This window comes from Chiroxiphia lanceolata, chromosome 20, assembly GCF_009829145.1.
Source record: "Chiroxiphia lanceolata isolate bChiLan1 chromosome 20, bChiLan1.pri, whole genome shotgun sequence".
Taxonomy (NCBI): Eukaryota; Metazoa; Chordata; class Aves; order Passeriformes; family Pipridae; genus Chiroxiphia; species Chiroxiphia lanceolata.
The window spans coordinates 8,375,016-8,399,325 of NC_045656.1; the positions used below are offsets into that span (position 1 = coordinate 8,375,016).

Sequence of the window (24,310 nt, forward strand, 5' to 3'; positions counted from 1 at the left end):
GAGTGCTCTGTGGTGCTGTGCTGAAGAAGCCCCCCTTGCCCTGAGCCTCTTGATGCTGTGCAGGGGCCTGGCCCAGGGCAGGGCTGGTGTCCTGCTTCCTCACATGCCCTTTGTGAGCAGCACACCCTTCTCTGCAGCGCTGATAACATGGCCCTCGCTCCTTTCCTTCCTCCCTTTCAGATTTCCTTTTGACCCTGGTTATTTATTCAGCAGAGCCCAGCAGGGGATGTGAGCACAGAGCCAAAAATCCTCTCCTCACGCGGGAAGGACCGGCTGGCCACGCCAAGCCTGATGGATTGGGGCTGGCGCTGCAGGCCTCTGGAAAGAGTTATTTTTATCTTGCTCTGAGCAAAGTTTTTCTATCACCTTGCTGCAAACAGCTCATCAGGAGAGCAGCTGGAGCTCTCCCTCAGCGCTTTTGGGGATGGATGGTCTTGGTGAAGTCTGCCAGCAATGTGCTGGGGCAGAGATGCAGCTGGTGCTGCATCAAGGCAGGCACTGGGGATAGGGGCTCCTGGCCAGCCCGTGTCCTGCTGAGGGGGTCTCCCAGCAGTCCAGTGCTTGTGCTGCACAGGCAGCAACACCCCCAGGAGAAGGCAGGCTTAGCAAGTGCTGGTGGTGAATAAATCCTGTCCAATCTACATCCTTCCCTGGAGAGGTTAGGGCTGGGTTAGCCAGAGTGTGCAGGGCTGCCTGGAGTGCCGCCAGCAGCCGATGTTTGTAGAAAAATCAATCCCTGCAGACACCCCACAACTCTGCGTATTTATCACTGCCATGCAGGACTGGCCCTGGAATCCAGTGAGCAGCGTCTCTGGAATCTCCTGCTTTGCTTGGAGAAGCCAGAGAGCACAGGGGTGTGTGGAGCAAGGGCAGAGAGTGTTCTGGGCATGGACATTGCCTGTCCCAGCGGGGGGCTGGACCTGTTGGGTTGGGTGGTTACATCAAGGACCACGAGAGCTGCACGCAACCAGGAGACAAGGGGCCTCTCTTCCACCTCCTTCCCTCTTTTTTTTTGTTTTTAATGCTGAAAGTTGTCCCCGAATTGGAATCATTTAATCTCAATGCTGCTCAAGGACACATACTCTCCTCTCTCTAGCTCAGTATTTGAACTTCAGTGGTGGCTGGCGTTTGATTGATGTTGCCATCTCTTTCTACTCTACCTCTGTCAAATCAAAGCTGCCTTCACAGCGCTGCTGCTGCAGAGACTCGAGCAGCAAAGCTGCCGATCAGCCGTCCTGAGGCAGAGGGATGCTGGGTGGCGGGCAGGGGTGCCAGGCAGCCTCAGATCAGTGCCTTCCTTTGGTCTTCAAAACATGCCAGTGCCGCAAAAGCAGCTTTTTTTTTTTGCGCCTGTTTGTCCCTGTGCATCAGCAACAGCACCAGGGAGTGAGCACTGAAGTATTTGGGGAGCAGGAGTTGGTCTTCTGTTACATGTTTCCCTGTCTCACATGAAAGGCGTGTTTCAGCTGCTCCCTAATTGCTACAGAGCTGTGTGGCTTTGAAGTTGGTGCTGGGCATCCGGGCCTCCCATTTTCCTGCATGGTGGTGCTGTGGGATAGAGCTGCCCGCGCCCGGCCGGTTTGCATCCGTTTGATCCTAACCTCCTTTTTGCCTTGCCTCTTTCGTTTTGTCTGCCCACCCCTGTGCCCTGCAGATTCAGAGGATGACGGAGAGTCGGAGGCAGCGAAACAACTGATTCAGCCCATAGCTGAAAAAATCATAGCCAAGTACAAAGCCAAAGATGAGGAGGCGCCGTTACTCTTCTTCGTGGCGGGTGAGGTAAGTGAGAGCAGAGTGCAGGGCTGTGTCCTGCTGGGTGGGAGGTCTGAGCTGGGTTGGGGACTGCTGTTGCCATTGTTCAGGTGGGTAAACTGAGACAGGGAGCTACTGCAGCTTACTCAGGGACGACAGAGAAAAAACAGACTTGAGGCCTGGCTCAGTCCCTGCTCTCCTTGCTGGATGTTACTTCTGGCAAAGGAGTCCCAGATGTGTTTACTCAGAGGAGGAAAAGCCTGACAGCAGGTGAGGGAGGTGCTGAGGACAGGCAGAGTGGGGCTGCAGGATGTGGGAGGGAGTGGAGCCGCCACGGTGGGGCTTCCAGCCTCATGCTGTGCTACCTGCTGGTCCCTCGAGCCCTGAGGCTGCACGGGCAGGAAAGCGGCTGGGCAGGGGGAGAGGAGCAGGGGTTGGGTTTCAGCTTGGCCCAGCCCATGAAACAAGGGCTGATTCCTGAGCTGGCCACACTGTTCTTGGCTGGGATGGTATTTGGAGCATGTGCAGGCTGCAGCGTTCCGGAGTCAAAGATCTGCGGGAGAGAATGGAAATGGCAAAATAGAGCTTCTGCCTTCCCTTTCCCCTGTGCAGGCACTTTGCCCTGCTGCAGCCTGGCAAACGAGGAGGGTTTTGTGTAAGGGTCAGGAAAGCTCCCAGTACTCCCAGGGCTGCAGTTCCCCTCCCACATTGCTGCTCAGGGCCTGGGCAGGTGGCAGCGGCTGCGCCTGCTCTGTCCCTTCACGCCCACGTCACAGCCGCAGTGTGCCGTGAGCGGGGCCCTCCGGAGCCGCCCTGCGACAGAAGGGTCCCCACTGCCACACCCCGGCCCCCCCAGCCGGGAGAGCCCCCACCACTGCCTCCCACAGCCCCGTCAGCCCCTCCGCGCAGGCACTCCCGCTCCCACCGCCGTGACGGGTCTGTGAGCGTCCCAACCCAGCCCTACACCCTTGAATAAGTCCCTTGTTGGAAAGGCTATTTTAGGAGGGTCCAGGACCTTCCCCCCCTCCCCCAGAGCCTGCGAAGCGTTTTCCTCCTGCTCGCCGGCTGTAGCTGAAACATTGCTGCTATTCATCCAGCTCCTGACGTCCCTGCGGCGGCCGGGACGAAGAATGGGGAGCGTCCGGCACGTCCCATTCATCCGTCACCTCAATAGCCGGGAGCGCTGGCCCCGGGTCTCCGCTGGCCCCCACGCACAAAGCAGCCCGGCCATGGACGGAGCTGGCGCCTCCCATTCCTCTCCCAGCACCGTCTGGACCGATTTTGCATTGATTAAAAATGTTCCTTGGTCCCTTTGCGGCGATCGGATAAAGGACGAGGCGTCCCGGAGGCTTCCCGACACCTGGGCTGGGAGGCGGGAAGGGTGGGGGGCGAGTGCCGAGGCGACGGGCCCAGCCCTGCTCGCCCTTCCAGCCACGTGGTCCGGCTGCGCCAGAAACCCCTGCAAAGGAAGGGGAGGCGCGACCAGAGTCCCCCTGCGCTGCCGCCACGCGCTGCAGAGCCCCGGCCGCCAACCAGGTGCATGGATTCTCTTACTGCCTCTGGAAAGGGGTGCGGAGGAACGCCCTGTTTTGGATGCGGTGCGTCGTGGGCTTGGCCGGGAGCGGGAGATGAATCGCCCCAGCACCGGCTTTCACACTGCACAGCCTTGGCAGAGATACTGTTCTCTCTGCCCAGAGCTGTGCTGTGCCTGGCTGAGGGGAGGGCAGCCCGTTCCCCCTGTATTGTGTGTGCCCAGACACCGGGACCTGCTGACGCCCCATTCCTGTTCTCTGCTTTGCTCTGGATGTGCTCCCAGATCCCTTTGGTGTCCAGTCCCTGTGAGCAATGAGGCCATGGCTGTGTTGAAACTGGGGGCTCACAGTTCCCACATTCAGCACTTGTCCCCAGCTCCTTGAGCTGGGGATGCCCCAGAAGCCCCAGGATCAGTCTGGGTGTGCTGGGAGCAGTGCACTGCATGGACAGTGTTGGAGGAGTGCACGTCCCATTCCAGCCTGGGATAAATCAGCCCGGTTTGGTTTTGCCTCAAACCACAGGTAGGGCAGGCAGCAAGACAGGTGCTGCCTGCTACACTTGTGGTCCTGCAGTGCTGGTGCAGAGCTCAATCCCTTGTGGGCTGGACCATGCTGTGGAAGCAGCAAACTGCTCCTGGTGTCCTTGCTTTGTTGATGACTCCCCTCTCTCTCTCCTTTTGGCCTCCAGGATGACATGACCGACTCCCTGCGGGATTACACCAACCTGCCTGAGGCTGCACCCCTGCTCACCATCCTGGACATGTCAGCCCGGGCCAAGTACGTGATGGATGTGGAGGAGATCACGCCCGAAATCGTGGAAGCCTTTGTCAGCGACTTTCTAGCAGACAAGCTAAAACCTGAGCCCATCTAAGGGGGCTTCTGCGCCAACAGACATTATTTAAAACTAGGTCTCTCTTCCGCCGCTTGTGGATTCTCCAGCGTGTCCTCACGCCCGACCCAGTATCCAACCTTCTTGTGGTGCCTTGTTTTACGCAGTGAATCCTTCTCCTAAGCAAACTCCTTGAGATGCACTTTCAGCAGGGAGTTGTTGGCGTTTGGAGACTTCGCTTGTGCTTCATGGTGATATATTCTCTAATAACCAGGCCAGAACTGTTACCGTATCGTTACTTTATACACGGCACTAGCTAGCAGGCAAATCTCCTTGCATGGTGTTCTTCCCAACGTATGCATCAGGCAGTGGATGGGGTTCTTGGGGCTCTTTTCTTTTTCCTCCTCCCCCTTCTTTCCTTTCTTACCACCCCTGCTGACTAAATGACTTCCAGGAAGCAATAAGGAAACTATCCCCTTTGCCCCTGGCTGGTCCTTCTCTCCCATGCAAGTGCCCTGACGAGGCCAAGACAAAGTCTTAACTGCTGACAACCTCTGAAAGACCACAGCACAGCCAAGCTCTTCCTCCTGGGGGTGAGACCTTTCTGGTTGGGTTTCCCACTTCCCACTCCAAGCACCGACAGCCTTAGGCAGCGCTGGCTGTGCATGTCAGGGTCCATCCGCCCGCAGTGGGTGGGTAATCCCTCTTTCCTTCCCTCTCTGAGCCAGGAGGAGGATCACCACCGGGCTGCCCTCACCTCTTGTCTCTCCCTTGTGCTCTCCCTGTCCCCCCTCTCTGGTATGACTTGTCCTCTCCCCTCTGTGTTAGTTGATTGAGCTGTTTTTCGTAGGTGTGTCCCAAACTCAACGTTAATGGTGCTGTTCTTTAAAAAATAACCAAAAAAAAAAAAGAAAAAAAAACCTAAGGAAAAAAAAAAATCTCTCCCTAACCCAAGCAGCACAGCCGAGCCCCCGAAAAGTGACATTGTAAAAACTGTACATGGTGATTGGAACTTTGTAATAAAACTGTTACAATGACCTCGTTCCTGGAGGTGCCAATTGCTGTGTCCAGCTGTTGGGGGAGAGGGAGAGCCTGTGTGTGGGAAGAGGAGCCCCCAGCCAGACCCCAAGGGTAGGTGTCAGTGGCAGCAGCTCCCAGCACTGTGGGGGCTGAACTGGCATCGTGTGTTTCCCCCATGGGCTCACACAGAGCCTGCCTGTGCCTGGTTTTTGGGGGGACAGGGTGGGTTGGTGCTCCCCAGGAGGGAGGGAGCCATTTGGCAGCCGGTGGGGTGCTCCCAGCCTGATGTCCCGCCTGAATAGCACTGTGTTGTGCAAGCCACTGCTTTTCCCTTTCAGCTCATTAGTCAGCCATGGCAGGATTATGGCCTCCCCTTTTATCCTGCTGCAGCTTCCCACCCTGCCAGGAGCTGGGAACAGCCGCCAGCCTGGCCTGTATAAATTCCCCCTGTGTTTTGCAGGTTTCCGAGGTTCTCGTGTTCAGCGGTGATGAACTGCCTGGGGAGCAGTTCAGGGAGCAGCCCACCACCTCCTGGCAGCAGTGCAGGCGGGACTGCTGGAGCTCAGACACCCCACACCACACCAGCCCCTGCCAGCCAGGCAAGGTCGGAGTGCTCGTTAGAGCACAGGGTTGGGGTGAGCACAGGCAGGACCCATTCAGGTGGCAGCAATTTGGCCTTTCTGACCCCAAAACCACAAGCAGCAGCCAGGCTGGGAAGGACACACGCTGTCAGCGTGGTCAGGGCAGTGCAGACGCTGCTGTAGCAGCTGTGCCCTGACCCCGCCCCAAGGTATCCGAGGCCTCCCAGGATCTGCTGGCTGAGAAGGGCCGGGCAGCCTCCCAGCTGAGGGGAGGGGAGGGCTCCCACCCAGCCTTTCCCTTCTCACGAGCATCACCCTGCGGCCGCCGTGCCCACCGGGAGCCACACGCTCATCCCAGCACTGCTCCAGCACTGCCAGAGCCTTAAACACTCATTTACTGCAAACCAAACAGCCCGAGCTGCTCTTTTATTAACTCTGAGGAACCAAAGGGAAGAGAGGTGCTCCTTAAGCACCCAACACGCAGCAGTTCAGCCCGCTACAGGGACCTTCTGCCTGTCATCCTCCTGCTTGTGCCTCCGCAGCAGCTGCCTCTTCCCCTCAAACAGCACGATGGCAGCAGCAATAGCAGCATTCAGGCTGTCCACGCCGGGCACCACGGGAATGACCAGTCTCTTCCCCTCCGTGCTGGCTGCGAGGTGCAGCGCGTCCGCGCTCAGGCCGTGGGTCTCCCCGCCGATCACCACGGCCACCGGAGTCCGTGCCCAGTCCTCGTAGTAACACTGCGTGGCCAGCTCTGGAATATCTGCTGCTGCCTCCTCCTCATCCTCGTGGTCAGGAGCAGCTTCAGGTCTGGATTTCACAGGAGCTTTTGTGTTGCCAGGAGCAGAGCCAGCCCTGCCAGCCCCTCTCAGCATGGACGTGGTCTTGGCCAGAGTGCCCGGGTCTTTGTTGTCGGCCACGCAGACCTGGGTGCCGGCAGGAAGGTTGCTGGGAACAGATTCCCACTCCAGGTTGGCGACGATGGGCAGTCGGAAGTGAGCCCCCATGCCTGCACGGAGCACCTTTGGCTCCCATGGATCCACACAGCCTGAGAAGGATCGGGGAAAAACAGTGACAGTGCAGGGATTCCCACAAAGACAGGATTCAGGAAATGCTGCTTTCCTCAGCGGATCATGTCTGTGCCAGGCACTCCTTACAAACTTGGGAACATCTTCAAGCACCTCATTCCCTGCCTTAGCCCCCAAATTACTCAAACTAAACTCTTCTCTTACCTTTGGTGATCAGCACTTTCTCACAGCCTGCTCCTGCTGCGGATCTCAGAATAGTGCCCAGGTTTCCTGGATCTCGGATATTGTCGCAGATGAGGAGCAATGGCAAGGAGTTGGTGAGCTGAGCGGCAGGGTAAGACATCTTGGCATGGTCAGGCTTGGAAAAGATGCCTGAGGAGACAAAGTGTGACAGGTTTCTGATTGACCCACCCCAAGGACAGGGCTGGCTCTGAGTGAGTTGTCCCAAATCTCTCTAAAGATGTGCTGGAGGAAGCATTAGGACAAGCACCACCTAAAAGAAGTTTGAGAAGAGTTTGTCACTTTACAAGGGAAAGTATTTCCCAGCATTGTGCTATTAGAAATGAGTGTTAGCACCTTCGGTGTGCTCTAGGAGCCACATTCAGTTACCACAACAGGCCAAATCAAAGGAAATTCTCCCAAATATAGCACTCTTCACACACCACCAGAAAGTCTAGGGAAAGTTTATGGAGAGTCATTATCCTGAGTATGAAATAAGCTTCCCTTTGAGCAGCATTGTGACTGTTCCCAAGGCAACTTACCTAGAAGCCCCTGAGGAGTTACGAGGTCAGACCAGATCTTAATGTCTTCAAATTTCACCTTAACCAAGCTGGCTCGTTTTATCTCTGCCTCAGGCAGCTCCTTCAGGTGCCCCACAGTGCTGAAGAAGAGTGTCTGCGGCACAGCTCCTGCCTCCAGTGCATCCTTGATCAGCCTGTGACCCTCCAGCAGGACCTTCCCGTGATTATCCCGAAACTTCTTCGACTTGGCGATAGTGACCACTTTTCTGTGGGGAAGTTAATCAGAGAGAATGGCTATGATGCTGACAACACCTTCAGTCTGACCTTTGCCAGCTCCCAAGAGCTTCACTGGGAAGTCACAAAGATGATCAGAGGGATGGAGAACCTCTCCTAGGAGGAAAGGCTGAGATTTGGGACTATTCAGCCTGGAGGAGAATGTTCTAGGGTGACATTAGAGCACCTTTCAGTACCTGAAGGGTCTCCAACAGAGCTGGAGAAGGATTTCGACAAGGGACAGAGTGACAAGACAAGAGGAATGGCTTCCCACTGCCGGAGGGCAGGGTTAGATGGGATATTGGGAAGCTATTCTTCCCTGTGAGGGTGGGGAGGCCCTGGCACAGGTTGCCCAGAGAAGCTGTGGCTGCCCCATTTCTGGAAGTGTCCAAGGCCAGGTTGGACTGGGCTTGGAGCAACCTGGGCTAGTGGGAGGTGTCCCTGCCCATGGCAAGGGGCGGAATGAGATGGAATGGTTTGGGTTGGAAGGACCTTAAAGACCATGAACCGAGGGGGTCTGTGAAGCCCCCCAGGTACCTTCAGACCGTCTGTAACAGTCAGTGGGTGTCAGTCTCCCCCCTGACCCCCCCCGGGTCGGAATCTCCCTCCCATCCCGCAGGTGCGGCTCCGGGCCGGTTCCAAGAGGAGGGGGATCAGCTCACCCCAGCCTGCGGTCCCCGGGCGCCGCCTTCTCGTACCACAGCCCCGGCGCGGCCGCGCTCCGCTCCACCGGGGGCGGCGGGGGCCCCTCCCGGCGGGGTCCCGGCGGTGCCTCGGCCGGGGCCGCTCCCGCCTCCTTCTTTGCCGGCGGCAGGACCCGCACGGGGCTCCTGCGGAGCGCCCGCACCCCGCGCCGCCCCGCCGCGCCCGCCCCGCGGGGCCGCAGCAGCGCCGGCCCCCACACGCGGCCCAGCGCCGCCATCGCCGCGGCCGCGTGACGTCACCGCCCCGCCCCGCGGCGGCCGAGTGACGTCACGGCCGGGGAGGGGGACGGACGGACGGAGTGACGTCACGGCCCGCCATGGCCGCCCGCAGAGCGCTCCACTTCGTCTTCAAAGTGGGCGACCGGCCCCGCACCGCGCGGTTCTACCGGGAGCTGCTGGGCATGAGCGTGAGCGGCGAGGGAGGGAGGAAAGAAGGAAGGGAGGGAGGGGAGGGGGAGGGTGTCACCGGCCCCGGGGGTGCGGGAGAGCGGCGCGTTCCGAGCCCTCCGAGCCCCCCGGGGACGCGGCACCGGCAGAGCGGGGGTGCAGGGCTGTGCTACCGGGCCTGGGTGGTGCTGCCGGACCCGGGTGTTCCTGCCGGGGCGGTGTCGGGCCCGGTGAGGGTCCCTGGGGGAAAAGGGGAAGGGCAAGGGAAAGAGGGACGGGGAAGGGGAAAGGGGGACAGGCAATAGGAAAGGGGGATGGGGAAGGGGAAAGGGGGGGACAGGGAAGAGGAAAGGGGCATGGGAAAGCAGGAAAGGGAATAGGAAAGGGGAAAGGGAATAGGAAAGGGGAAAGGGAATAGGAAAGGGGAAAGGGAGATGGGGTCCACGTCGTCCCCATGCTGACCCCTTTCTCTCCTGATTCTAAAGGTGCTGAGGCACGAGGAGTTCGAGGAGGGCTGCAAGGCCACCTGCAACGGGTGAGTGCCCTGGGTCCCTTGTTTTCATAAAATACCTGCCAGCCATGTACTGCTATAGTAAAATAAGGGTTTGCTTGATTTATTGTGCTGTTTTGTTGGTTTTTTGTTGTTTTTTTTTTTAATTACTTCCCTTGGAACCAACAGACACCCTTTTTGTGTAGATATAAAGCTTACATTGAACAAAAGTATTGCTGAATTACACCCACAGACTAATACTCAACTTTATTAAACTATTTCTAAACTTACCAAGAATTACATTTAATTGATTTTTTTTCATGGGCATGGGGCTAACTAAGGTTGAGTTAAAAGTCCCTCCTGGTAGCCCCAAAGGCTTTTGTAAAGACAGAAGAATGGAAGAAAGAAGAAATAAGAACGTGTTTCTTTCTAAAAGGAAAGAAATCTTCCATCCTGGTGCCCTTTCCTACTTAGCAATAAGGAAGTGCTGATGTAATTTCAGTTAACGAGCAGCCTGTTCTCTTAAATTGTGAGCTGTTAATGAGGTAGAATTGCTTTTGCCCAAGGTCAAACCCTCCATTTTTTCACTCTAGAAATGCAATTCTTCCTTGAAACGCCAATATTTGCATTTCACGTTGGTTACTTTTAATGCTCCTAACAATTAAATACGGATATTCCAGCCCTTATGATGGAAAATGGAGCAAAACCATGGTGGGCTACGGGCCAGAGGACAATCACTTTGTTGCAGAACTGACTTACAATTATGGCATTGGAGAATATCGCCTGGGCAATGACTTTCTGGTAAGTACCACTCCTAGCAGCAAAATCTTCTGAAGCTAAGTTTATTTACTTTAAAGATTAGGAGTCTGTTTGTCATATAGGTTGTACCAGCTGCTTTTTTTATGCTGTTTGGTCCCCTAAACATTTTATTCTTGCTGTTGTGGCTGTCTCCAAGTTGGAAGAGCAGAAACTAGAGCAGATTTGTGCTCACTTATGGTCCAGGAAACACTTCCTTGAGCTCTGCCTCTGCTGTGTGTGTAGGACAGCTGGTGTTTTCTGCCATATCCAACTTGGAATGGTTAGCTAAGAAGGATCTTGCTCTAGGAAGACAGAATTATTTGTTATTACCTGTTTTTTTGTGATTTACCTACTGACAGCGGATGGAGATCTCGTGTTTCATCTATGAAAACACATGATGTCTTTGCATCCCCCCCTATGAATTTTGTGTGTCTCTGCTGTGTCCTCACCAGGGCATCACACTGGTGTCCAGCCAGGCTGTGAGCAATGCCAAGAAGATGGGGTGGCCCCTCAAAGAAGTCACAACTGGTGTCTTTGAAACTGAAGCTCCAGGAGGATACAAGTTCTACTTGGAGGACAAGGAGAAGCTCAAGCAAGGTGAAACGTTTACCCTCACTCTAACTGGTGTTCAAGAGAGATTTACCACTGGGATATCAGAGAGGGCTCTGTGTTTGCCTTGATGGCATTTTATGAAACAGAGCAGGGTTTTATTATTTCTTTGTTACTTCTAACGAGTGTAAAACTGTGCCTTTAAAACCGTGATACATTTGTAACTGATTCCCAATTGTTGCAATCCTCAAGATCCCGTGCTGAAGGTAACCCTGGGTGTCTCAAATCTGCAGAAGTCTATTAACTACTGGTCTGGTTTGCTTGGGATGAAAATATATGAGAAGGATGAGGAGAAGCAAAGGGCTTTGCTGGGCTACGCAGATAACCAGGTCAGTCCTTGGAAAACTCATCCTAGAAACTTCTTCTTTCATGAGAACAGAATCTTAAAAGCAAAAAACCTCTTAATTAAGGCAACTGTGTGCTTAATTCTGAGCATTTTAATTGAAGCTTGTGTATACTCTCAACTACATTTTTATAAAAAAGGAAAAGCTGTGGTTTGCTCTGGTAATTCTGGCCGGTTGGGAACCGTGTGAATGGGGGGTTTTGAAATCATCCACATCCTGGAGAAAAAGCTGGAGTGAATGCAGCATGGAGAACAGTGTCCCTACAAGGCAGGCTTGCTTTCTCCCTGTTTCAGTGTAAGCTGGAGCTGAAGGCTGTTGGAGGAGCAGTGGATCACGGGACAGCCTTTGGACGGATCGCCTTCTCCTGTGCCAGGGAAGAGGTAACAGTCACATTTCCCTTTCCCCTCTCCTTACCCAGAGCTTGAGAAGTCAACTTCTTGTGGTAACAAAATATCTCATGTGTGAACAAAATAATATCAAGCAGATAGCTTATCTTTTCTTGCAGTGGTTATACAAGTTTGGGTTTTATTGGTTTTCTGTTTAAGTTGCCAAGCATTGAAGCACTGATGAAAAAGGAGAATCAGAAAATTTTGACACCCCTGGTGAGCTTGGACACGCCTGGCAAAGCCACAGTGCAAGTGATTATTTTGGCTGATCCTGTGAGTAATGTTGGAAATAAGGATGAAATCGGGTTTAAATTTCTCTCTGCCTTTTATCTAACTGATCTACTCTTGAACTTGGTTTAGGACGGCCATGAAATCTGTTTTGTGGGAGATGAAGCCTTTAGAGACCTGTCCAAGGTGGACCCTAATGGTGACAAGCTGTTGGATGATGTAAGTAATTCTGCCTGCATATTCATTTTCTTCCTGTTTATAGATACCAGTAGAATCTTAGTTTTCATGCTATGTTGAGTTTTAACAAGAAGCAAATTGCCCAGGCTTGGTAAGGAAAATAAATCAGTTTTTAAAGCTCACTTAGCGCCCTGTGTGGAGTTTTCCAGCTTCACTCTCTGGGCAGCTGGGTGATGGTGTTTTTTGCTGGACACACCAACAACACTTTGATGTAGGTTACTGCAAAAAGTGATTTTTGAGCTGCAGTAGCATCAGTGCAGCTGGACATCCCCTGGAGGCAGAGGGACATTCCCTGGGATGGAATGTGAGCTCTGAGGGAAGGCTGTGTCCAAACTGTCCTTGTTTGATCATGTGTTAACCAATCATTATTTATTTGCTGTGCCAGAGAGCATTGGTTTTCAGTGTCTGTTCTCCTCACTAGTAGCTAAAAAAAATAATTTATCCATCAAAATAGCTTTCCCACTGCTCTGACCACGTTCACACTTGTCTTTGTGCAGGCCATGGCTGCAGACAACAGTGACAAGTGGTTTGCTGCACGTAACATGAAGAAAGTTTCAGCTTAGCTGGAGGAAAGGACTGGGCTGCTCCTTTGTGCCTTGGATTTCATCCAGGAAAATGCCAATCCTGTGGAATGTGTTGCACTGCCCTCCCAATCTGAGGGTGTTGGTTGATCAGTTGGTTTGATTTAAGCTGATGTCTGTGACTGCTGCTCTCTCCTTTCAAGCAAATGGCATGTTCTTCTTCTGAAAAATCAGGCTGTGCATTGAGGAGCAGGCTGAGCACGTGGCTTCAAGTCCAGGGATTATCAGTTAAGAAAGCCTCACATTTCAGTGTTGTTGTTGTTGAAAAAGAGATTGATAGATACGTTATAATATCTAATTTTCTAATGAATTTGCTTTAGCTGTCCTGGAATTGCAGCTCAGAGAAGAGATTTTCTGTGGCTGTGGGTACTGCAGATGCCCTACTCCAGTGGCAAAATGTGGGGCCGTGGGTGGAGAACTGGAATAGCTCAGCTGTCAGAATGTTTATTGGGAACAAAGAAACGATCTTGCCAAATCCTATGAATATTCTAGTCCTTATTTTCATTCCAGGGTGCTTCCCCAGCTTTTGAGATGCAATGTTCACTTGAGAAGCCCGTGGTGTGTTTCTCGCTGGGATCATGTTATTGATGTGGTGGTTTCCACCCCTTTCCAAGGAGCCTTCCACATTCCAGGAGGCAGCTGAGGCTGTGCTTTGGGGGGTGTAGCTGTGCTATCCACTGAGGTGCTGGGAGGCAGCTTGAAATAAGTGAATTATGGTTTTGCAATTAGCTTTTGGTGAGGAACTGCCTTTGGAAGCAACACTTCAGGGTTTATTCGAGCTTTTTTGTTTAGTGATGAATTTTCAGTGCTGCATCGATCAAATTAAATATGTCACATTGAGCTGTGCCCTGAAACAAAAAAAAAATGGTTGGGGAGGATGGTTTGGGTGTCCACCTGCTGTGCCAGTGCACCAGGGGTTTCCCTCGCTGTTAATTGCATATCTGAGCACAATAATTAATTACTTAATTGATTGTCAATAAACTTATTAAAAGTGAAATATAAATACGACACACTATAATATGTGGTATACGTAATTACATTCTGTATTACATATATAATATAGCACATTATAATATAGAAGTACAATATAATAATAGAAATACAATGCATTATAATATCTGGCATACATAATTACTTCGTGTATTATATATATTATATAACCTTACACCTTATAATAATAGGAATGCATTATAATATCAGGCATACATAATTACTTCATGTATTATATATATTATATAACCTTACACCTTATAATAATAGGAATGCATTATAATATCTGGCATACATAATTACTTCATGTATTATATATATGAAGTAACAGAACACATTATAATATAGAAACATGATATAATATCTAGCATACACAATTACATATTATAGTGCATATAATATGTAATATAGAAATACAATATAATAACATCAATAAAATACAGTATATCTAGTATACATAATTACTTCCTATATTGCCTATAATATATAATATAACAATTATAATATAGAAATGCAATATAATAATAGAAATACAATGCATTATGTATACCGGATATTATAACTACATATATACTATAGAAATACAATATAATAATATAAATAAAAAAATTAATTCATTGACCTCACCCCCCGCCGGGCCTCCAGGGGGCGCTGCGGACGAGGTAGTGACGTCATATCGGGCCGCCCGCGTGACGTCACAGCGCGCCGCCGCCATGGAGCCGGGTGAGTGCGGGAGCAGGAGCGGGAGGGACGGGAGGACCGGGGGGCACCGGGCCGGGCGGCGCTGACGGTGTGTCCCGCAGGGCCCTGGGCCGTGGGCGAGCACACGGCGATCCTGCACGGCGGGTTCCTGCTGGCCGCCCGCCTCATCCAGCCGCGGGCGCTGCGGGAGCTGCGCAAGGCCGACTGGCCCCTGGCGGGGGTGCCCATCACCGACGCGCTGCGGGAGATCGGCGAGCGCTGCCCCTCGCCGCGGGAGCACGGCCGCTGGAAGCGGGAGGCGGTGGCCATCGTCTGGGCCAAGGTGCTGCTGCCCGCGCCCCCGGCCGCCTCGCTGGAGTGGGGATGGAGGGACGACGGCTTCTTCTCGGTGGGCGCGATGATCCCCGACGTGAACCACACCGCCCTCTTCGAGCTGGTCAAGGCGCTTGGCGTGCCCCGGGTGTTCGTGGAGCTGCTGCTGGCGCTGCCCCCGGCGGTGTGCCGGGAGCAGCTGGAGCACATGGTGGCATATGTCACCAGCGAGACGTCCCCGTCCGACATCAGGCTGTTCTTGGACGTGTGGTGGGAGGTGATGAAGCACAAGGAAGGGCAGGAGGACGCGACAGTCTCTGCGTTCAGCGCTCTCATGCGCCAGCACGGGGGTGAGTCCTCTCTGGACGATGGTCTGCAGCCCCCAAAGAGGTTCAAGGGTGACCCTGTGAACATCCCCCCAGCTGCCCCCGGGTTGTTCATGGTCATGGTGGAGGGGTTGAAGCAGATCCACGGGAACATCACCCAGCCCCGCATGCAGTGCTACGCCCTGGCCAACCTGGCCGAGCTGCTCTCCGTGTTCACTGAGCTGGAGCCAGCAGGCAGCTCCCTCCCCACCACAGAGTACCTGCACAAGGTCAGTGCCACAGTCAGCCTCTGGACCAGCGACCCTGACAGCCAGTTCCACCACAGTGGGCTGGGAGAGAAGGTGAGGGAAGCAGAGAGAACCGTGAGCCTCCTGTCTGTGACCAAACTCTCCCGTGAGGAGCTCTTTGTTGGCTTGGAGTTCCTCTGCAGCTTGTTACGTGCCTGGGGAGAGGAGCTGCAGGATGCTCTGAGCAGCTCTGAGCAGCTCTGCTATGAGAGCTACCGGCTCCTGGACACTCTGACTACCCTTGGGAAGAATCTGGTTTGCTTCTCGGAGACCAGAGACGTGGGTGAGGATGAGACACGTGTAGTGTTAGAGCTGACACAGGTCACCAAGGACTTTCTCAAGGAGAGCAGTGCCAGCCTGAAGAGCAAGGATTTGGCCACCACCAGCCTTGTGTCTTCAGTTGCCATGGCAATCATTGCACAGAAGCTGGACCGGCATGCAGACATGTGCTCTGTTTTTGCATCTGAAAAGACCTGGGCCTTTTCAAAGGCCTGGGTTGACTGCCTTGTGCAAAATAAAGCTCTCTTCCAGAAACCAGAGCTAGTTTTGAAATTGCTGGAGACACTGGTGAGCTTTGCTACATCCTGTCAAGACAAGGAGGCCCGAGAGCTGCAGGTGCAAGTCACCAAAGCCATCATGGACTGTTACACTGAGCTTTCATTAACTGACAAAAACAAGGTGATCTCGGGTGTCCTGACGTCCTGGGGTGGACCAGGTCTGTCCCTGAACTTGCAGGTTGTCAGGGAAGGGTTCCAGGAGGATCTGAATGTGACTTTCAACCAGATCACGAAGAGTGTGTCCGATGAAGGCCTGACCAGGGCTGTGGCTTCTGTGGCCAGGCTCACGCTGCTGTACCCCGAGGCCACGGTGAAGCAGGTTTGTCATCTTGCTGTGGTCAACCTAGGAGCACACCAGTTCCTCGCACAAATCCTCTGCTCCTTCCCAGCACTGAGGTTTCTGGAGACCCAAAAGGATCCAGGCAGGCCACACAACCTGGTGGTGAGGTGTCTGGAGGAGGCAGTATGGGGGAAGCTTTCCACTGCAAGGGAAGAGGAACAGTTCCTTCAGTTCCTTACCTTTCTCATGCAGCCAGGCTCAGCCACCCCACTTGTGTCACCTGCAGAGGTGACCAAAGCTTTTGTCCTTCCCTATTTGAAGTCAGACTCTCCTCAGATTGAGCTGAGCCTGCAGGTCCTCAGTAAGGCTTTGGGAATACAGCCCTGTTCAGAAGAGCACTGGATCAAATCCTGTCACCCATTCCCACTTCTACTGAGCCTCTGCAAGCTTCTGGATGGTTACACCAGGTACTGGCATCAGCCTAGGGAGCAGCTCTTCCCTTCACTGGAGACCAAAGACCTGATTCTGAATATCCTCTGCCAGCTCTGCGAGGTGGTGGGACCAGAATCTGCCCTCTCCCCGGAGCTGTGGGTCCAGTCCCTGGCCTGGCTCCACAGGAAGGTGGCATCCCTGGACTGGACCATTGGGCTCAGACTGAAGAAGCTTTATGGAGACCACTTCAAGAACGAGGTCCCGGCAACGCTGTTCGAGATCTGCACCCTCCCTGAGGACGAGTGGACATCCCAGTCTTTGCCAGCCTACGGACCAGGCAGCGGGCTCCTGGCGTGGATGGAGTGCTGCTGCGTGTCCCCAGTGCTCAGGGACACGATGCTGGCGCTCCTCACCGTCAACGTGGACAACCCTGAAGAAGTGAACCTCTTCAGCAAAGGGTTCCTGGTGGCCCTCATTCAGGTGCTCCCCTGGTGCAGCCACAGCGAGTGGAAGAGGCTCATGCACGTGGTGGAAAACCTGCTGCAGAAGCAGGTCCTGCACGTGCCCTACACTCTGGAGTACGTGCAGTACATGCCCCTGCTCAACCTCCGCCCCTTTGCCTGCTACCTCCAGCTCTCCGTGCTCTTCCTGAGGGGCTTCCAGCTCCTCTGCAGCTCCAGCTGCTCCACCTGGCTGCCCCCAGAGGCCTGGCTCCACGTGGTGCAGCTGTACTGCGGCAGCCTGACGGACCTGCTGACCTCCGTCAAGGGCACGGCGGGACCCCCCTCGCAGCCTGCCAGGGACGGGACCTCCCCGCAGGAGGTGTCCTTCGTCTGCATCCAGATGTTCTGCCACCTGCTGCACGTGGCTGCCATGCTGCCGGGCGAGGGCTGCGGGGAGCCCCTGGTGGTGGTGGCACTGGAGATCCTGTCGCAGTACGAGGTGTTCAGCAGCGCCGACACGTCCCCCAGCAACACCCTGCGGAGGGCCAACGAGAGGCACTTCCTGGAGGCCATCACGGACAACGTGGGGGACAGGGAGCTGCGCAGCACCCTCCTGCAGAAGCTCAGCAAGCTGGGGGCACATCCGGCCGGGGAGCTGGATTGAGGAGCTGGAGAGGGTGACAGAGGAGAGCACCAACAAGGGACCCCTTACCTGGATGGTGTAAGATCTGTAATAAACCCTATTTTTCACTTTTGTATTTATTTCCTCCCTGCTGTGTTTTCTCCCACCCCTGCCTAAGCAGTGGAGGGGCTGTGTAAAGATGGGTAGGAGGAACCACTTCAATTTTCCGTGGGAATAACTGTGGACAGGAGCTGGCAGTTCTGTGGCTCCAGCCTTGCCTCCTGGCAGTCCGGATTTACAGAGAGCCCGGCAGCCTCCAGCATCAGGGAAATTGTTTCCTTCCAGCTCCTTTGCCACCAGCCCTCTCCTAGTCCTGGGAGGATTGCTGGGTTTGCCAAGTGCTGCCAGAGGCTGGGAAGCAAGTTGGAGGCTGGGAAGCAAGTTGAGTGAGTTCAGGACAGGCAGGAACCTTTAGAAATACACGTGGTTTGCTCCTGCCCGGAGGTGGGGGTGCAGCAGTAACACTGTGTGTAACACCCCCACCCAGAAACAAATGGCACGTGGGAGAGCCAGCCAGTGGTGTGACTCAGAAAGGAAATCTTTATTGGTCTCCAGATAGTAAATAGGGCAGTGTTAGTGCAAACTGAGGTGCCTCATTGGCTGGGGGTTTTTTTTTGTCCTTACATAAGGCACGTTATTTGCAATGAAAACAGTGAGATACAAACATCTGTAACGAGTTGCAAGCAGTTTATAACATCAGCTGGTCTCGGTGGTTACTGTAACAGCGGCACTTCTGCAACAAGTTGGAAGAGGCCCTTTTTCCTTTTTTTTTTACTCTATCCAGAACAACAGCCGTGACTGGGACGAGATATAACACCCAGAAGATCCAGATCTTCCAGAGTTTGGCTGCTGGTTTCAGAAAGAATGAAAGGCACAGCGTGGTCACAGGTCTCCCAGGTGTGGGCCCGTGCCAGGACATGGGCTGGTGCAGTTTCCTGCCCTGGAGCGGGCACGGGAGGCTGTGGGGAGGAGGTGGCTGCCCTGGCTTGTGCTGGTGGCCGCAGGGAAGGTACTGAACTGCACTGAACTGCTGTGGTCTGACTGCACACACCCGCAGGGCTCGTGAACCCCGTGGTGCAGGGCGAGCCAAGCAGCCTGAACCCATTTTGCTGTGACTGAAGGTGGGAATGGGCTGAACTGGTGAAGGAAAACCAGCTCAGCACCCTGCTCTGGGGTTGCTAGTTCCTTCTGTGCTGCCCCAGTTCCGTCCCTGGCAGCCTTGTGGGGGAGTAGGATGGGGCTGGAGGGATGGACCATACAACCGGAGCTTGGGCTGTACCACAGCTGCTGCCAGGGCGTGGTGGTGCCAGCTGGAGGGCAGAGCAAGGCAGGGCGTGCCAGATGGTCTTAAACACCTGCTGAGGGGATGCAGGGCAGATAAAAGCAGCTGTGGTTATGGGAGGGGGTGAAAGTTGCATCCCTTGCCAACAAAGGGCTCTGCATAGTGTCCTGTGTGTTGGTGAGACGAGGACTTGGCAGGTTCCCATCCCCATCCTGCCCTTCAGCCGTGGGCACCCTGCCCTACCAGTGTTGTTTGTGAGACAGTGCAACCGTTGCCCTGTCCTGGTGTGAGCTTCTTCCCTCCAGCCCTGCTGGGAACACTGGAGCCCCCCAGCCTCAGGACTGTCAGACAGACATCAGACAGTTGTAATGAAAAGCACCTTCGGGTTAAGTGGAGATTTAAGTGAGCCTGAGCCCAGCAGCAGCAGCAGGAGGTGCACGTGGAAGGTCAGAGGCTGAACAGGGCTGTAGTGTAGAGGTGAAGTCGGTAAAGGTCAGGAGCAGCTCTGCAGAACTGTGCTGCAGCTCCAGGCCTGGCTCTGCTCTCGGCTGGAGGCTGAGCTGGAGCTGGAAGAGTGAGCTGGGGCTGCGGCAGGTTGGGCACACAGCTCCCCATCCCCGTCCGTTCTGCTGTAAGGGCTGGATGCTGCAGGATCCCCTCCTCTGTCTGCAGGCTCCTCCACACCACCATGCCGGTGTCTGGTGTCAGCCCTGGAACATGCAGCGGGGGGGGGGTTGTAACAAACCCCTCTCGTGTAACCGTCAGTTCCGTGCCACGGCGTTGAACCCCAGAATGGAATGTTGTGCTTACGATCCAGCTCCCACCCCGGGCTCCCACGGGCGGGTGGACACAAGGCGCTGGAGCGGTGTGGGAGGAAAGCCTTCCTAGCCCAGGCTGGCGCTGCCTGGCACGGCGGTGGAGACGTGAGGCTGCTTCCAGCTGGGACAGCCCGGCACTATCCCTGCTCCCGCTCTGGTCCCTGCAGTGACGGCGGGAGAGCCGGGGGGGCTGACCCTGTTCAGCCCCCGGGGGGGCCGACCCCGTTGCAGCCCCCGGCTGGGCTGGCAGGGCTGGCCGTTATCTGCTCCGGTCGGCGGGCGGGCGGCCGTAGAGACGGGCGGCTTTGCGGCAGATGAGCCTGAACCAGTAGATCTGGGGGGCGATGAGGGAGGCGTTGGCGATGTTGCAGTGCAGCGGGATGCGGAAAGGCACCATGTACACGGGCATCCCCACCTGCCGCCCGTAGGCCGCGTACATGAAGGGGAAGAGGAGGATGCGGCAGAGGAAGAAGGTCACCAGGATGAGGATCCCGTTCACCTTGTGCAGGAGCGTGTCCTGCATTTTGAGCTGGGGAAGGAAGGAGGCCAGCATGGGGTGAGCAGCGTTTCTCCTTGGGCACTGACTGTGCTGGGGGCAGGGAGGTGAGCATTCGGGAGGTCTGGAGGAGCAGGAGCAGGAAAGTAGGGGGAGAAAGGATGGAGGAGGGTAGGGGGAAGGGAGATGGGGGCAGAGGGCTGGGGTGGGAGTGAACATGGTGCAGGGGAGGGACAGGCAGGAGAGGGCAGCACCAGGCCGTGGCACAGCCCTCAGTTCTGGGATGCTGTGGGGTGTGCTGCTCACTGGGGGAAAGGAATGGGATGCAGAGGGAGGAAGGCAGCACTGCAAGGGAGATTGGGGTTACAGCTGTGGGACTGCCTCTCTCTGAGACCTTTGGCCCAGCTGCTACATGAACAGGGGCTGATGGAGCCTGGGTACAAACTGCTGTGGGGTTCCCAGACCTGAGCCCTGTCCCTCCTCACCTACCTGCATGAGGATTTTGCCCAGGGATACAAAAGGCGTGCTCAGCTCTGCTGTGAAGATGCAGCCCACGAAGAAGTCCCCCAGCTCTCCCCTGAAGTGCTGTAAAAGAAAGGCAGCAGTGAGCACGGGGCCCTCCAGGGAGGTGACTGAGAGCCAACACGCAGCATCTCCAGGGGGTCATGGGCTCCTGCAGCAGCCATGCCCAGCCCTTACCTGGGTGATGGGGGTGAGCACGATGAGGATGAAGAGGTGGTGGGTCACCATCAGCCGCTCCTGCAGGAGGAAGCTCCACACGCTGGCCAGCGAGTGCTTCTTCTCTGCGATTCCCTTTTCCAGGCTCTTGTGCCAGTGGCAGAGGTACATGACATAGATGTCATAAGTCATGTAGGGAACAAGGACCCAGATGTACTCCACGGCCAGCCAGTGCCTAGGGGAGGAGCAGCACACACAGAGGCATTGCAAGGGCTCTGAGCACCTCACGATGCTCTGGAAGGAGAAGAGAGTGTTTAGGTCTGAAATGGCAGCAGTGGGTTTTGAAGGTGATGGCAAACTGAAAGGGGGGAAATTTTAACTCCATTTGGTTCAGCAGGTACAGACTGTCCCAGGGAAAAGGTACCTGGTACGTGTAGAGGACGACTTGGCGCTGGCCCCGCTTCCCCCTGGGCTGTGCCAGGCACCAAGCTCAGCCTGGCCAAGCACAAACACGGCGCTAACGAGGAGCCTGATTAGCCCCACAGCCAAGTAGCTGCTGCACGGGCCAGGGGCACAGCACCCCTCAGGATCCAGCACCAAACTGATGCCTTTGCAGCAGGTGATCTTCCCTAAGCCTTGAGACCGCCAGAGCTGGTGCTTGGTGGGGGAGGAAGGGGAAATTCTGATCCTGGCTCCCTCCTGCCTGCCAAGCCACGTCAGCTGGCTGCCTAACCCGGGGAGGGTTTGGAAAGCTCCTGGAGAACTCAGAGTTAACTGGCTATGCCTGGTCTGGAGTTCAGAGAGTGAGGCGCAAAATATCCAATATAAGCAATAAACCCCCAAGAGGCGTTTGTCAGTTGGGAAATAATTGCAGGCAGCTGCCTGTTCCCAAAGCATGTCGGAATCCCGGTTGCACAATCTGGGCAGCAGCAAGCCCTGCTCTGCAGGGACTCCAGCCTCCTTAAAAAGTCCTGAGTGAAATCACACTGATAAAAAAAAACCCACCCCAAAACCACCCCGCGCTGTTGCTTAAAGAAACGTAGCTTGGGGCTCAAATAAAACTGTTTTTGCTCTCCTGCCATTCCAAGGAAAATTCTGTTGCACACGTTCCTGCTCCGGATAGAAAGATGTCAGTGATGTAAAGCAGGGAGGGCAAGCGATTGTGTTTGCAGAACTTGCCCAGGGCTTTGGAGGGCAATTAAAGCTCAGGCAATATAATGATTGTCTGCCTCTGTAAATAAACTGGCAGTTTTACCGCAACCTTTGTGATGGTTCCTGGCGCGCTGTCTCGCTGTCATTCTCCGAGGCCTTCCCTGCTGAGCACTGGGCTCTATTTCCTCCAGATTCAAAGAAAATCTAGGTCTCTGCCCACAAAGTGTTCGCACAGGGCCACTGGCCTTGAGAACACCCGGGCAAGCAGACAGCTCTGGGGGGAAGGAGGGCTGCTGGTAGTGCCTTCCGTCTCAGTGCTCTGGGCTTCATCATCTGCCTTATCTGTCCAGCAGAAATTTTATTTTAGAGCAAAAAGGTAACTCATAGACTGCCTGGGTTAAGCAGGGCTGAGCAATTGGGATAGATCTCACTATCTAGAGCAAGGCAGGACACTTCACATCTGTGTATTAAAAAAAAGTCTGCAATGACCAACGGGACAGCCCTTCCTAAAAATCAGTGTGTGACAAATTCCAGCTCAGCATAATTATATTCTTCCCTCCTACGATCTTCTCTGCTAGTCTGGATAATAGCTCTGTTTTTAAGTCTTCTGACCCAGATTACACTATCACTCTCCTCCTGAGAGCCACTTATTGGCAGTTTATCTCGGAGCATTCAGGACAAGGCAACAGGATTTTCTTTCAGAGCAAACTCCATTCTGATTTTCTCATTTCTGGACTCCTTCAGAATCCCTTTGGCACGGAGAAGACGCTGCACCTCTAAAATCAGTTCTCGCTACATCTGCTTGACTCGGTAGTGATTTCAGCTTCCAGCAAGGAGACTCCCTACCACTTTAGAACTGATGATGTCTATAGTTTTTGCTCACACACAGCCTGTGTTACAGCCCATCCTGTGGAGGAGACTCTGTGCTGGCAGAGCAGCCCCGTGTCTGAGCGCTCGGAACAAGCCGGTGCCGTGGAGGGGGGGGTGTACAGCCAGCCCATTGCCCAACCCTTCACACAAAGTGGAGGAAAGGGGAGCATGAAACTGGTTTTCCTCTCCCCTTTGTACGTGCAAGCCTTTGGCACAAAACATTCCAGCCCTGGAGCTGGCTGGGCACATCCTCTGCGTGTTCCCCGAGGGACAGTGGGCGCTGGGTTACCTGTCGTACACCACGTTCTTGCAGCTGAGGATAACCGTGATCCCCGACACCGTGGCCATCGTGGCTTGGACCGTTGACACCAGCCTGAAACCGAGAGAGAGGAAACAGGTCACTCCAAACGTGACCCCAGAAGGGCCGAGGCACAGGGCTGGCACCAGGAGAGCTGGGAGCACTTAGACACCCACTCCACGCACACCCCAGGAGTGTGACACACCACAGCGAGGGGTGGCTGTGCCAGCGCTGCCTGCCGGGGACAGGCTTCTTGCCAGAACAGAGAGGGGGTTCTTGCCACGTCTCATCCCTTCCACCCCCCTGGGTCACCCCCCTGACCCGTTCCCCGTGGGCAGAAGGAGCGATGCACTGGAGCATCCCCGCTCCGACAACGGGTAGCACAGCGCGGGGGGTACGGCCGGGCAGGGCTGCCCGTGCTCGGGGGGATGCCCACCCTCGGGGGCTGCCTATGCTCGGGGAAAACCCGTCCTCGTGGAATGCCCAGCTTCAGGGGCTGCCCACCGTCGCGGGGCTGCTCCGGCCACCGGCCCCTGCTCCCCTCGCGGGATCAGGGCTCGGGACAGCCGGGGTCCGGCCCCCAGAGCGTCGCGGGCTTGGGCATCCCCGGATGCAGGCTCTCGGTGCTCCTGGCCCGCCCGGATCGCTCCCGGTCCCGCTCCCGGTGGTACCGGCGGCATTGTCCAACCGGGGTGCGGTGTCCCCTCCCGCCGCTGCCACCCACCCGTACCTGCCGCTGAGCAGGATGCGGTCCTTGAGGCTCCATCCTGGGGCGGCCCAGCGCAGCAACCGGATGCAGAGGACGAAGAGCCCCGGGAAGAAGGCGGAGGCGAGGGCCAGCGTCCGCCACATGGGGACGAGCGCGCTGACTCCCGCCGCCGCTTGTCAACAGCCGGGCGGGCGGCGGGAGGGTCCGGGGCGGCTCGGCTCAGCTCGGCTCGGCTCAGCTCCGCTTGGATCGAATCGGCTCAGCTCAGTTCAGCTTGGATCGGATCGGCTCAGCTCAGCTTGAATTGGATCGGATCGGCTCAGCTCAGCTCAGCTCCGCTTGGCTTGGCTCGGCTCGGCCCCTCTCAGCCCAGCTAGGCTCGGCTCAGCTGGGCTCGGTCCGGTCCAGCCCCGCCGCCGCCGGGACTCGCCCCGCTCCGCCGGGCGGGAGGCCCCGCCCCCGCAGGCACAAGCCCCG

General features: G+C 55.3%; 5 protein-coding genes across 5 annotated transcripts in view; 3 read left to right on the forward strand and 2 right to left on the reverse strand.

The window, feature by feature from the left end:
• NXN (nucleoredoxin) overlaps positions 1 to 5,168 on the forward strand; it is a 49,058-nt gene extending 43,890 nt beyond the window's left edge. The window contains exons 7-8 of the mRNA XM_032707713.1: positions 1,655 to 1,779; positions 3,973 to 5,168. Of these exons, the coding sequence (XP_032563604.1) occupies positions 1,655 to 1,779; positions 3,973 to 4,155 (308 nt within the window). The 3' untranslated portion in view covers positions 4,156 to 5,168. The remainder of the gene's footprint in view (positions 1 to 1,654; positions 1,780 to 3,972) is intronic.
• A 939-nt stretch (positions 5,169 to 6,107) lies between these two features.
• MRM3 (mitochondrial rRNA methyltransferase 3) lies at positions 6,108 to 8,677 on the reverse strand. Its single transcript, XM_032707870.1, has 4 exons — positions 8,418 to 8,677; positions 7,504 to 7,748; positions 6,947 to 7,114; positions 6,108 to 6,762 (listed from the first exon to the last, which is right to left on the reverse strand). The coding sequence occupies exons 1-4, from the start codon at positions 8,675 to 8,677 to the stop codon at positions 6,203 to 6,205; spliced, it is 1,233 nt and encodes a 410-aa protein (XP_032563761.1). The 3' UTR covers positions 6,108 to 6,202.
• Positions 8,678 to 8,735: 58 nt separating this feature from the next.
• GLOD4 (glyoxalase domain containing 4) lies at positions 8,736 to 13,525 on the forward strand. The gene is made up of 9 exons (XM_032707759.1): positions 8,736 to 8,866; positions 9,332 to 9,381; positions 10,017 to 10,137; positions 10,587 to 10,731; positions 10,936 to 11,072; positions 11,381 to 11,467; positions 11,633 to 11,746; positions 11,834 to 11,920; positions 12,436 to 13,525. Exons 1-9 carry the CDS (start codon positions 8,777 to 8,779, stop codon positions 12,499 to 12,501), a joined length of 897 nt encoding a protein of 298 aa, XP_032563650.1. The 5' UTR covers positions 8,736 to 8,776; the 3' UTR covers positions 12,502 to 13,525.
• A 601-nt stretch (positions 13,526 to 14,126) lies between these two features.
• GEMIN4 (gem nuclear organelle associated protein 4) lies at positions 14,127 to 22,045 on the forward strand. Its single transcript, XM_032707690.1, has 5 exons — positions 14,127 to 14,232; positions 14,313 to 17,569; positions 18,315 to 18,427; positions 20,059 to 20,186; positions 20,589 to 22,045. Exons 1-2 carry the CDS (start codon positions 14,223 to 14,225, stop codon positions 17,510 to 17,512), a joined length of 3,210 nt encoding a protein of 1,069 aa, XP_032563581.1. The 5' UTR covers positions 14,127 to 14,222; the 3' UTR covers positions 17,513 to 17,569; positions 18,315 to 18,427; positions 20,059 to 20,186; positions 20,589 to 22,045.
• TLCD3A (TLC domain containing 3A) lies at positions 19,193 to 24,253 on the reverse strand. The gene is made up of 5 exons (XM_032707691.1): positions 23,855 to 24,253; positions 23,116 to 23,199; positions 20,826 to 21,039; positions 20,616 to 20,711; positions 19,193 to 20,159 (listed from the first exon to the last, which is right to left on the reverse strand). Exons 1-5 carry the CDS (start codon positions 23,974 to 23,976, stop codon positions 19,890 to 19,892), a joined length of 786 nt encoding a protein of 261 aa, XP_032563582.1. The 5' UTR covers positions 23,977 to 24,253; the 3' UTR covers positions 19,193 to 19,889.
• Positions 24,254 to 24,310: the final 57 nt, after the last annotated feature.

Excerpts from the sequence above, each read along its gene's own strand:
- MRM3 (XM_032707870.1), bottom strand. The coding sequence starts at position 8,677 with ATGGCGGCGCTGGGCCGCGTGTGGGGGCCGGCGCTGCTGCGGCCCCGC. Across the intron at positions 7,749-8,417 it reads CCCGGGGACCGCAGGCTGGG|AAAAGTGGTCACTATCGCCA; the intron begins GTGAGCTGATCC and ends ACTTCCCCACAG. Across the intron at positions 7,115-7,503 it reads AACTCCTCAGGGGCTTCTAG|GCATCTTTTCCAAGCCTGAC; the intron begins GTAAGTTGCCTT and ends TTGTCTCCTCAG.
- GLOD4 (XM_032707759.1), top strand. The coding sequence starts at position 8,777 with ATGGCCGCCCGCAGAGCGCTCCACTTCGTCTTCAAAGTGGGCGACCGG. Across the intron at positions 10,732-10,935 it reads CAAGGAGAAGCTCAAGCAAG|ATCCCGTGCTGAAGGTAACC; the intron begins GTGAAACGTTTA and ends GCAATCCTCAAG. Across the intron at positions 11,468-11,632 it reads TCTCCTGTGCCAGGGAAGAG|TTGCCAAGCATTGAAGCACT; the intron begins GTAACAGTCACA and ends TTTCTGTTTAAG.
- TLCD3A (XM_032707691.1), bottom strand. The coding sequence starts at position 23,976 with ATGTGGCGGACGCTGGCCCTCGCCTCCGCCTTCTTCCCGGGGCTCTTC. Across the intron at positions 23,200-23,854 it reads CGCATCCTGCTCAGCGGCAG|GCTGGTGTCAACGGTCCAAG; the intron begins GTACGGGTGGGT and ends TCTCGGTTTCAG. Across the intron at positions 20,160-20,615 it reads TGGGCAAAATCCTCATGCAG|CTCAAAATGCAGGACACGCT; the intron begins GTAGGTGAGGAG and ends TTCCTTCCCCAG.